We start from the raw sequence: 13,245 nt of genomic DNA, 5'->3' as shown, positions 1-13,245 counted from the left end.
GTAACTAGAGACATACATATAAGATGATTAAAAGCTTTTAGTCAATGATAGTCAATACACCAGGTGTATGATGTCTATTTGTCAGGCACTTATTTATTAAATTATTAACACCTCGTATACATGATTCATCTGCTATTCTGGGGGTCAATCATAAATCTTTTCCCCTAGGGTGGAAACGTGAAAAATGAAAAATCTCTCTTTCTATTGATGTTAAGGGTCGACAGGAGTAACACTACCGACCTCTGTCGGGTTGCTTAGCTGCGAGTCCGTATTTTATTTATTATAAATTTTTTAAGAGCCAAAATGGAAAATCCGGCTATGTACCGGGTTGCGGCTGATCTTACTTATTAAAACGAGCATAAGTTTAATGAGATTCGTTAATTAATTTGGCTAAAATTTGGGAAAAACCGTTTCTAAGCAGCTTTTCGCAACCCGGTACATAGCCGGATTTTCCATTTTGGCTCTTAAAAAATTTATAATAAATAAAATACGGACTCGCAGCTAAGCAACCCGACAGAGGTCGGTAGTGTTACTCCTGTCGACCCTTAAATTGAAAGAGATAGTCATAAAAGTTTTCACTTTCCACGTTCCACATTAATACATGATTGACCCCCTGCTCTAATAATGCGTCACTGCGCAAGCCCGTGAGCACTGAGCAGGGGCTATCATCTCTCACATGATAGAGTTCCGAAACTTATCGCAAAAAGTTGGAAAACCTTTTTGACCACGACTACATCCAACTGACAAGTTATAACTATTTCTTTTCATAATTCAAAAACTAAGCTTCGGAAAAAATTTCGGAAAAGGAAAAATCGTCTCAGAATTGAGTCAGAAATACGACATTTTAAAAACAAGTAGGATTCTATTTGACGGCTGCTCCGCTGTGCACCCGCTTCGTGAGTTTCCGAACGCCCAGTTCCGTCAGTTCCGTGTTCCGTGAGTTCCGTCCCGGCTGCCGGCTGCGCCGAGCAGCGCCGAGCAACGCCGAGCAGCGCCGAGTCGCGAACGAGTGCGCGGAGCGGAGCGCGATCGCGTCTGTTGTCTGTTTGTGCGTGCCGTCCGGTCCGGGAGATTAGAGCGCGAACACGTTGTGTTGACGGGCAACGGGCTGACAGCTGGAGCGGACCTCGTATTTCTTCCTTCATCTTTTTCCGCCGCGCCGAACATGATAACCGTCGTTCGACGGGCGACGACGCGCCGGACAATCCCCTAGACGTAGACGAATCGGACTATAAATATCGGAAGGAACACGAGGCGCGACGGGGATTTAAATTTGGATCGTATATCGAGCGGCGCGGCACAACCGGCCTGCTGAGTGCTGAGGGGTAGGACGAGGGCTATTTTAAAACGATTGGGAGGCGGCGCTTTTATGTCGGTTTCGATGCGACACGCATCCGCGATCGACATCAACATTAGGCTCTTCTTCGCGTAGTCTCCGTCTTCGTCGTAAACTGTCGTTAATATGGGAATAATACTGTCCAGATTTCAGGTGAGTACCCGAGAGCGGCCGAGCGTGTCGAGGTATCCTTCTGACGCTTCCGTTGAGGTTAACGTGGCCAACGTACGCCAGCGTCCCCCCGCACTTATCTATCCGTTCGCCGAACGATCGCCAAGCAATATTTCCAAATGTCATTCTATCACCTATTTATAGCCGTGAATCCGTTTGGATGACGACAGACCCGGAATCGTGTATAGACGGTTATAACCTTGGCGCGAAACAATAACTTTGGGTTCTTTTTTTCTAAACGAGATGCACGTAGCCGTATAATCGTATATAATTGTATTATCTTTTTCTGGTATCTTTTTTATAAAGTCATGTGTACGTATACGTATATATTGTGTGTATGTAACCTTGGGTTCGTCGTGTGAGGCGATTTCTCGCCTCAGGTGCCCACCATTGTCATGAGTAAACAAAAACGGCCGATAAATTTATTCCGCAGGATATTGTGAAAGACCCAAATTAACATTCAATGACGAACTTTGTTCTAATTTAGACGCGTCACCGAAGGAATTATATTACGGATGCGCGAACGATGCGCGATATGTGTTGCTTCGTAAACTGAAATCGAATTATTTTTTTTACTACATATTTGGTCAGCTAGCTGTGTAATTTATTTCCTCGTCTGCAGTCATACTGGAGTCTGTACAAAGCCTGCTCTATAAATATAGAATATGAAGGAAATATATTTTACAAGTTTTATTCCCCCAATTTTATTCATGCTTAGTTTAGTATTTTATCAAATATTACAGAAAAATTTATCCCAATTTTATTTTTATTTTTTTAAGATAATTTCTGCCGTTATCGTGATTTACTAAACATCTCTTTAATAAAGACATGTATTTATGAGTACACGCGTTATAATGTAAAATTTATGATTTCCAGAAAAAGAAGACGACCATTGAAATTTTGGAGAGTCTAGATGCAGTAAGTATTATTTTGTTCGTTGTACCACATTGCGGTAGATATTATAAAATGGCATTACATAACTTTCTGTTTTAACAGCAAATCAAAGACATCCAACAGTATGGGCAGACTACGGAGCAGAGACACAAGAAGATAGTTGGAACCATCATCATCTATGGAGTTATCCTTTATATTATGATAGCATTCATCTTTTACTTTTGCTTCTTCCCAGCTTCGTTGTACGATCAGCTCTTTTATATAACACCGTTACTGTTTTTCCCGATTTTGTAAGTACACAAGTACGAGCCACTTTCTGATTATAGTTGTATAACATATGGAAATAATGGAAAAAATTAAGCTTGTTGTATGCAGTGCATGCAATGTAAAGAAATTGATGGGCCAACAATATGAGCAAAAAGGTGTTATATTGATTTATAATTTATTCTGAAATAGTATAAGGAGAAATTATGTAAATATTTCGACTATACTAATTGTAAGTCTTCTTCAGATAAAGTGATTCTAAAGAATAAGATTGAAATTAAAAGATAGCCATAACGGAATAAATAAGTTAACAATAAAATTAAGTTAAAATTACCACGAAATTTACGTACAAAACTTATATTATATTAAAAATTTTAAATAAAACATACATATGTGAACATGAGGCCAATAAGAGGCTATGCCAAAAGATAGAAATTTTGTGTTTTTATCGCTTAGTGTTTCTATCCTTTATCATAGCTTCTTATTGACCTAATGTTTTTATATTTGTTTTATTTTAAATTCTTGAAGTATGTAAGTTTCGTAGTAATTTTAACTTAAAGTCATTAACTTATGCACTCCTTTAACTTATCACTTTATGTACTGAAGAAGATTTATTGTTAGTATAGTCGAAACGTTTACACGATTTCCTTACTATTTGAGAATAAATTAATATAACACCTTCTTTTACTCATATTGTTGGCCCATTATTTCTTACATTGCAGCACATAAACTTTTTGGATAAAAAATGTAATCAAATATACATATTTCTCTTTCAGAATACTTTTAACAAAGAAAATGGTTTCATGGTATTACAATCGTAAAATTACTCATAATCGAGAAAAATTGTCTACGATTATAGCAGAGAAAAAGAAGATATTAAACGAAGTTACTGAAACGGAGACGTACAAGAAAGCTAAAGAGATATTATTAAAATTTGCACCAGATGAATTAACCATGTCACCTGTGAGTAAACTAATGTTGTTCTTATTATTATTTAAATGTCAGTTAAATATTTCGAACATAATAATGTCAAATGAACAAAGCTTAAAGCTAAAAATATATAATTTGTGTTATCTTATGTTGTACTTATTTTTTCTTCTAAGTTTGATTTTATACTTATTAGGTTTTATTTCTTTCTTTACAGTTAACTCCAAAGGTTTGTCGGCTTCAGAATTCGTAATACTTATGAATATGTTCGAAAGTATAATAAGAGTAAAATATACATAACACATATATGCAATTTAATTTTGAGGAAATAAATTACAAGCTATATTAAAAAATATATTTTTTTGAAGATATATGATATAAAATGAACATACAAAATTAATGATTCTGTTTCTAGATTACCCAAAGAGTGTCAGCACCATCTGAAACACCTCGGCGTCCTACGCCACAGGCTATAATATCTCCTCTGCCTAGTGAGTTAAGAAGAAGAATTATACCGACTCAAAATCACCCACAAAATATGCAGATTGGTGCATCTGCTTCTGGTCAACCTACACCTATCATTAGACCGATTAATCAACCTTCAAATACTCCTTTCCAGTCTAGAATAATTAATCCTGCAGCCATAGGTTTTCGTAAGTAAATATATAATACTGTAATGATTTACAAAAATATTGTACTTATACATATTCTATGGTATATTGCATATAAGTTCATTAGTCATATAGAAATAATTGACGATCGCATATATGACTAGGATCACCATTACCACGACCTGTATTGCCGCATCAAAGAACAGTGATCGATCGTTTGGTTGATTATTTAGTAGGTGATGGTCCTTCAAATCGCTATGCTTTAATTTGTCGACAATGCGAGTCGCACAATGGAATGGCTCTGAAAGAAGAGTTTGAATATTTTGGTGAGTAAGATGCTTGTCTTTTAAAGAGTTTCCCCCAAAATATATTTAAACAGACAATATTACCTAATATATATATTTTTTGTGCAGCTTTCAGATGTTGTTACTGCGGTTTCTGGAATCCTGCAAGAAAGCAAAAGCCTTTTGCTCCAAAATTAGAGTTTGATAACTCCGCTACAGCTTCGAACACACCCGAAGTTAATTTACCTCCTAATACAGACGAAGAGACAATAAAACTTACTGAGTTGGAAACATGCACACAATCAGATACAGGTACGATTTTTCTTCATTTATATCGATTTCTCTAGTAATTTTATTTTAATTACTGCCAATGTTTTTAGTTTGTAGCATAAATAATAAAAGTATATTTGTGCAATTTTTTATTCTTTAGATTCAGATATTGAAGTGGTTGAAAGACCAGGCGAAACATCTGACACTCCTGAATCAGAAACTAAGGAGTTATTAGATGAGAATGAATCTGATAAAGTACAGTCGTAGCATAACTTTTTGAATAAATAGCCTGAAGGCGAAAAAGGATATTTATAAATCAGAATTTCAAGTAAGTTTGATAAAAATAAAGAAGTAAGCACACAAACGCGCGCGCGCGCGCGGAAACGTAAATTATAAAGTATCTTGACTTTTTCTTAACACATAATGAGAGCTAGAAGTGTAAAATATCTTTTTAGATCATAGATGTAATTGTCAATTGAAACATTGCTATTAATAGAAATCGTTGCTATAATTTAAAAATAACAAATATATGATTGTTGGTAATATACGTAACCTACAAGAAACCTATAGACTTTTCTTATCTAAGTTTTGATTATATAGCAGTTGCAAGACAATTTGTGGAAAACGTATGAGGATTCTATACTTATGATTATAAACGATTACTATCATTCCAAATCTTGATTTGCCTGGCATTAAGGTTGTTACCGAATGCAAAAAGGCTGAAATAAAAGCAAGAAAATCATTAGTCTAATTTCTTTTAAATATCTCGTAGATTTCATAGAAATATTTATACGCCACAATATTTATATGAAATTACGTTTCATTTTTACGTAGTTTTTGAGGCACAATTTAATCAAATGCAACAAAATACTTGAACATTGCATGCGAAAAGTTCGTGTTGCATATCAATTAATAATGTATTTTTTATAAGACTGCCTATCTTATCTGCAGATCATTATTCATTTAGGCTACAAATTTTTTTGAGAAGCTACGTTGATCTTTTCTTCGTATATTTTAAGCTCAACCAATCATGCCTTTTATCTGAATACTGCAATAGTTGCATACGTTGCTTTACTGAACGAAAAACGAACTTTGCGTTCTCGCGTATTAATTATTTAACAAATAGTTTAGATATAAGGCTATTGTGAAACATGAGTTTTGTTATGTGAACATATGGTTTTTTGAAAAGAAGGAACAAAGAAAAAATATGCATTTTACAACAGGTATTGCCTTTTTGCATGAAAAATTATTTAACACGTTGATAGCTTCTAGATTAAATAGTATCATGATAAACAGGAAATCTGAGAATGCGCTCTATATTGTGTTACTTATGATTACACTCTACTGTGATTCTAGATAAGCTAATGAAACTCATGATTAATGTATATCGGCTCGTATTCGACCTTAATGTAACTGTGAATTGTAAAAACTATGAATGTGTGATTGTTTCTCATTATATTGTACTTTTTTGCTTCCTCAATAAGGAATTGTACTGTCATTTTAGTGTGATAAATTTGTATGTAGAAGAGCTACTTGAGCGATTTGCAAAATTCTTGATATAATACAAATTTTAGACAGAATTCAACTAGTTTTCTTTCCTCGCCTTATCTACGTAGTTGTTACATCCTGCCAGTAATATTAGACGTAATAACAATTTTTTATTCCATTCAAGTGCTATTAATATTAATTTATTTCGTTTTTGCTTAATTTCGAGTATCGCAAATCCCTCTGCATATATCTGAGTGTCGGATATAAAGGATTTATAATTTAACGCCGATTTCGATTGGTTTTCTATGGAGAAATGCTCATGGCAATGATAGGGTTTGCTACCCCCTATCGAGAAGTGGCGATCGAATAAAAATCAACGATTTCTGGTCGGATTTGAAAGCGGATCTTCGATTTATTAGAGCAACGCATGTCTCTAGCTCTGCGCCACGATCGCCACATTAATTTATTCACTTATATATACAATTTTAATTAGCCTGACCCTGATCTCTTGTCCACCCGTTGAAACTCCCGCGTTTTGCAACGCGTCATTGCATTATATTCGTTACTGCGCACGCGTGAAAAATTCGGTACGGTTCTCACAAGATCCTCGATCCTCGAGATCCTCGGCGACGCCCGACGCCGACGTTCTCAAAAACATCAGGCTGCGCTCGCGTGGGCGCGCGCGCGCGCAAAGATCCACGTGTAAATTGGCCTTAACTTACGCGATAAAAAAATAATAGTGCCCATTCGTCGGCGGACCATAATCGTTTGAGGTAAATCTACCGATTTTTCCGGCATCGCTGTTTAATTCGTCGAGGGACGCGCGTATATCGCGAGATCGGACATCGGCCGCGATGTCCGCGTTAATAGTATTGCGTGATACACCTTATCGTCATTGATATCGACGCGAGCGTGTCGGGCCCCCGACGAGAGCCTCGTTTCCGCCAATTTTCACCCGTGCCTGCGCATAATGACGTGAAACGTCCTGACGGAACGTTCTAATTACGATTTAACGCTGACGAGACGTGGTATCCGTGTTTACCGTGCGCCGTAACGAATCACGCTATTAGGTAAAAGTCACGAAAAGTCGAAACGAATCGTCCTTGGTGAGCCGTTTCTCGGGCTGCTCTGGCGGACGCCATGTCCATTCACGTACGATGATAGTCGCGGTCGCGGTCGCGCCGATCACACGACGATCTGACGCTTTATTGCGAAACGTCGAATGTGTATTACATTTTGCGCGAACCTGACCGCCTTGTTGAGAATGATCATCTAAACGTGCTTTAGGCTTCACCTTGGGTGGAGTCGATCTATCGACTCCAGCACGTGGTAGTTCCCTAATGTTATTCCATTTCGACGTTGGCGATGATTTCGTTTCTCTACAAAGAGGGTAATAATCTAAAGTACTTAATAATGCGTCTTTTGCAGGCCAGTAAACATGCCGGAATTGACGGAGCTTGACAAGGCGGCGAGCTCGGAGCCTACCAAGGTGGAGCTGGTGGGTATCGGCTCCGCAACTGACTCCGACTCAGACGATACCATTCCGGAATTGGAAGATGCTGGCACTCCCGGTACCGTCGGTTTTCCCGGCACAACGGTCACTGGACTTCCCATTGATATGGTGTCCAAGGCCAAGCAGAGCCGCGGTGAAAAGAAGGCCAGGAAGCTCATGAGCAAGTTAGGATTGAAGCCGGTATATGAACTATTGAATATTTTAATATTCTAATAAATTCATTTTGTTGTCCTCGAAATGGGTTGCAATCTCGTAATCTTTCAGTCCAAACTTTTAACTTTTTACCTTTTCTAAACTGGGACATATATGGGATCAAATTTAAGATTTGCTGATTATAAGTGCCACTTTGATCAAGCTCTGATTAATTTAATCGTTAATTAGTCCACTAGAAATGACCAATCGCATTTGTCAATCTGCTTAATGAACAAATGCGATTGGTCATTTCCAATGAGCTAATCAATAATGAAGTTAATTGGAGTTTGATCGAAGTGGCCCTAAGTCTATTGTGTTGAGCCACATATCACCTTTTATTTTATATTCAAGCCAATTTTGTCTGCTTACAGGTTCAAGGAGTCAACAGAGTGACCATTCGTAAATCAAAGAACATTCTATTCGTTATAAACAAGCCGGACGTTTTGAAGAATCCAGCTTCGGACACATATATAGTATTTGGCGAAGCAAAGGTAAGAAATGTAACTATGACTGTAGTCTAACAATAAATATTGCATATTTGTTGAACTCCTATGATGATTTACCAGGTTTCGCTAATTATAACAGAAATCGAATGTTGACAAAACCTTGGCAGACTGACATTCAACAATTTTTATTTGTTACATAAATTTAAATTATTAAATATATATTTTTAATGTTTTAAATGTATTAATAATTTTCTATATAGATTGAAGATCTCAGTCAACAAGCTCAGGTAGCAGCGGCTGAGAAGTTCAAGGAGCCACCAGTTATACCAGCTACTGAAGCTGGCGGTAGCACTACGGTAAGATTATATATTTGTAGTTATAGAACAAAATATGTCCATTTGGAACTGAAATATTATTGTGTAATATCATTTATCGTTACTTTTTTTACTTTGTTATGCTAGGTTGTTGCTCCTATACAAGAAGAATCAGAAGAAGAGGTAGATGAGACTGGCGTGGAGGAGAAAGACGTTGATTTGGTCATGTGTCAAGCTAACGTATCGCGAGGGAAAGCTATTAAAGCTCTTAAGAATAATCAAAATGACATCGTCAATGCTATCATGGTGAGTTTCAAAATATATATTCGTACATTCATACTGTACACTCGTGGACAGAAAGGTTGTCCGACTTATACACCCGTATTCATACTATGAATACGGCTCAAAGTCGGACAACCTTTCGGACAACCTTTCTGTCCGCGACTATACACATTTAAGTATTTTTACATAACTACATGATGATCGTTTCAAGGGTTTCGCTTATATTTTTACTATCAGAATAAAAATTATGTTGAATACATCTTGGCAGGCTGACTCATTTTCCATCAGTAAACTATACTCGACAGATGTAGGAGTTGTTGATTAATCTGGATATATTTTTATTTCAGGAATTGACAATGTGATAGAGCTGCTTAGAAGTAGGATGTGCTACGTGATAGCTGGCGTTCCGAGATCATAATTTCATTATATGTACCAGAAAGCGTCGTTTTTTTTATTTCAGTGAATTGAAAGAACAAGCCCTACGATACATTGTGACAGGAGCTGGATAATCTGTAATTGTCTCGAAAAATTGAATCCACATGTATATACAAAATTCGTGTAAAAGAAAAGGTAAATACATTAAGATCACTATATATTTTTGGTTTTTTATTGCGTATTTAAAAAGCGTATTAAATCGATATTGGTATTTTTGAGTTTTCTTAGTCGTGAAAAGCTTCGACAACTGCAATTACAAACAGATGATATTTATAAGATGGAAAAAAGAAAAAAAGAGTTGGTTGACCATCTATGGTTAAAAAATACGGTGGATAATTTATACAATACAATGGATAATCATCCGTCGGTATTCAACTGACTCTCTGAAATTCAATCATAGAACAGCATATCGATAATCGATATATTAAAAGATGATAAGAATATAAAAATAACTGATGATAAAATCAATCCTATTTAATAATTTTAATTGCAGGATTAATTGAATCAATACGATATGCGTATTGTTTATACGAAATATTTAAGAAATTTATGAAGATTTTCTCACATTTATATAATTCTGTGCGAATTGGTATACGAAACTGACACGAGATGGCTTTAACAGTACCTCGTCGGTGGTTGAGAATAGAGACCCTATAATAAGAGACTGGCTATAAGACAGTTTTGATTGGTCTGCCAGTTTTGTCAAAAGCAAGAGAACAGAAAGAGGAAGAGATATAAAAGAGAAAGAGAAAACGATATGAATATATATCCTTTTCTCTCACACGATTTTGATAAAACTGGTCTTATGACCAGTCTCTTATTACAGGATCTCTACTTGAGAAATTGCCATCGTGCTATTTTCCACGTATGGCACATGTAAAGTGATTAAAAAATGAACATATTTAGAAGAAGTATGATAAATATATTTATTAAAATGAGTATATTTTAATTAAAATTATTGATACCGAATTTTTACCTTAATATTGTAATTTTACTTAGATCTCTATACCGTTATTTTACATTATTCGGACATTTTTCTTTAATTCACTTAAGAAATATTTATAATACGCTCTAGTATTCTCTTTATTAAATTTTCGGAACAAGAGATCGCATGTATAATATAGATTTTTTTAAAGGAACGAAACTTTCTTTGTTACTCTGCGTGTTTCCGGTTACTTTACAAATATCTGTTGAAGTTTAGGAATCACAGATATCGAATCAGAAAATGTATCCTACGGATATATATATATATATATATATCGCTAACTATGAATAAAAAACCGCGGTTGGGGCGATCCCTCGCCGCAACGTGACGCCACGACGTTCCACGAGAAGTTTTATAAGCCGTTTCGCGCACGTGTCGTCGTCGAATATCCCAGAAGATGAAAGAGCGAGCGCGAGGAGAACGATGTGCGGACGATGAGCAGCGCGATATTGCCACGTAGAGGATGTGCGCTTTCCCATCTACGATTTCGCGCTAATATTTGAGATTTCGGTCTCGTATATGACCCGCTATCCGCGCGCCGGTGACATCTGGCACGGATCTTAAGGCGCATTATTGCCCGCAAGAAGCGTTCGCAATATTGTCACGTAATAAAGGAGAGCGCGGCTGCCCGGGAGATCACCTGGGGAATGTATAAGCCCTACGTACGTACCGCGGAGGGGTCGCGTTGGGTATCGTATCGGAAAATCATTGAAATCCTCAAATCCCAAAATCATTGAGACATATTGAATATAACTGAAAGTTTTGCCGATCCGCGAGATTCGCAGCTTGCAAGTTGGTCGCTGACCTCGTTTTGAATTTTGTCCGTTCCCTTTATTCGACTTCCACGTATCCCAATATCGATACGCTATTAAATTCGTAGTGTCAAATTATATCAGCTCAATTTGAGTCATTTTTAATCATTCCTATAAGTCGCCACTGCTCCTACTCAACATGTCGTTAATTTAACTAAAATGGAGTTAAAATAATACTCTTTTGTGTTAAAATAATCAATTTCGACTCGTATGGTGGTTAAAAATAACAAAATGTTATTTAACATAAGATATTGGTTTAAATATTATCTTTTATTTAACATTGTAGTAATATTTAACAGTGTAGTATTACGATTAATTACAATTAATTTTTTATACATATATTTCTTTAGGAGTGGACGGGAGGAGAGGGTGAGAGGCAATGAGAAAATTATAGTGTAGATCATACAACTCAACTTATTAATAATTCATTATCTTACGAGATGTTTTTTTCTTAAGTAGGATACCAAGAAATGTCGCTTATTGAATAATGCTGTCGATATCGAGGCATTGACAACAGCTATCGATCATCTTAGCGCATTCGTGCGCAAGCGGCGTAAGGGAGACAACGAGAAAGAGAAGAAAACAGGAGGCAGGAGAAGAAAGACGAGAAGAGGGCCAACCTGGCCGATATATCCGAGCGACTCTGATTGCTCCCTTAACGATCAGTTGACAGCGAAGACGTATGTCGGTGCCATCAGATAATGCGTGTAACGTCGATGTGCACGCATACGCGCGCGTGCACATACACGGACGAGGGTAGAAATATTCGTGAATGCTCCGCCACCATCGTCGTCGTCGTCGTCGTCGTCGTTTCACAGGACGTCGGGGACATCTTCATAACGTCGCGCACAAACCGACTGTCATGTCGTATCATGCCTCACGAATGTCGGCGACGACGATGGAGCCGACCGACGAGGCGAAGAAAGACATTCGCGATTGATGCCTATCAGTCGCACGCATGATATCGAGGCCAAACTTGCCAATCGATTTGCGTTCTGCCTTTGACCTTAACTCTCTTCAAACTGGATCGTGCAATTAACGACTAATTTCCTCGGGTCTCATTTCTTGTCGAGAGAAGAAAGTTTCGCGATTACGTAATTTTTGGACTGGTACTCGCGGGAGTGTCACCACTTCTCGGTTTTTCATTTTCGTCCAAAAGGAAATTACGTGATTCGAAATTGCGGAAATTCGAGCACGTCGCAATTTATTCCTTACTTGCGTGCTACTTGTTTGTGATTTTTTTATACAATTTTTTTTATTCATAGACAGATGTAAATAGATAAATTTTGACATTAAACCAAATCAGAAACTTTTATTTCGTCGGTAAATAATTAACAATAAAGATTTTTTATTCGATCTCTCTAACTGGCCATCTTTATTATAATTATAATCGTTACGACGTTTCGACCAGTGATATTTTTCACAGTAAATTCTTTACAGTGATTTTAAAAAGAATACTTATTAGCATATCCTTTTTAATCCTTTTGATCAAAAGTTACGTCGATTGAGGAGAATCAAAATCAATGGTTAAAATCGTGACGATTATAATTGACCAAAACCAATCGAACGTTGTGACGATTATAATTAATAAAGATGGCCAGTTAGGTCAAATAAAAAATCTTTATTGTAAATTTTGACTTTGACAAACCGATTTCTCACGAATGGAGGAACAACACATGCGCCCATCGGCGCGGTGCAGGCTTGCGTCTCTCCACGTATGCCTCGAAGAAAATAATAAATCGTTGAATCAAGCGGCTGCGATCGCGCGCCACGAGTAAAATGTATTAACACACCCACCCGGCGAGCATCTAATATAGCAATTGTTCTTCTTCATTCGAATTGCGTACGAGGTAATTGAAGGGCGCGCCAAATAAAATACGCGCCCTAAGGAGGTACGATACAGCCGTCAGATCTCGCGCTTGAAAGTCAGAACCGGAGGGGAAAAAGGGGTGAGGAACAAGGAGAAGAGGACGGAGGAAGCGATCGGGAAGATCGTGTGAGAAGGAGCGAAAGCCGAAGAG

General features: G+C 37.2%; 1 protein-coding gene across 1 annotated transcript; it reads left to right on the top strand.

Moving 5' to 3' along the window:
• The first annotated feature begins 1,060 nt into the window (after positions 1 to 1,060).
• LOC139773073 (endoplasmic reticulum junction formation protein lunapark-A-like) lies at positions 1,061 to 9,585 on the top strand. The gene is given in 13 exon segments (XM_071707297.1): positions 1,061 to 1,489; positions 2,384 to 2,425; positions 2,504 to 2,691; positions 3,442 to 3,628; positions 4,008 to 4,245; positions 4,368 to 4,529; positions 4,617 to 4,799; positions 4,918 to 5,017; positions 7,650 to 7,938; positions 8,322 to 8,441; positions 8,657 to 8,752; positions 8,858 to 9,016; positions 9,340 to 9,585. Coding segments are annotated over 13 exon segments (1,806 nt in total). The 5' UTR covers positions 1,061 to 1,462; the 3' UTR covers positions 9,355 to 9,585.
• The last annotated feature ends 3,660 nt before the right edge of the window (positions 9,586 to 13,245 follow it).

The sequence above is a fragment of the Temnothorax nylanderi genome, unplaced genomic scaffold (assembly GCF_030848795.1).
Source record: "Temnothorax nylanderi isolate EJ_2023f unplaced genomic scaffold, tnyl_v1.0 TNYL_tig0057_pilon, whole genome shotgun sequence".
NCBI lineage: Eukaryota > Metazoa > Arthropoda > Insecta > Hymenoptera > Formicidae > Temnothorax > Temnothorax nylanderi.
Note: the sequence above shows the minus strand (reverse complement) of the source record. Positions and strands in the feature narration are given on the sequence as shown.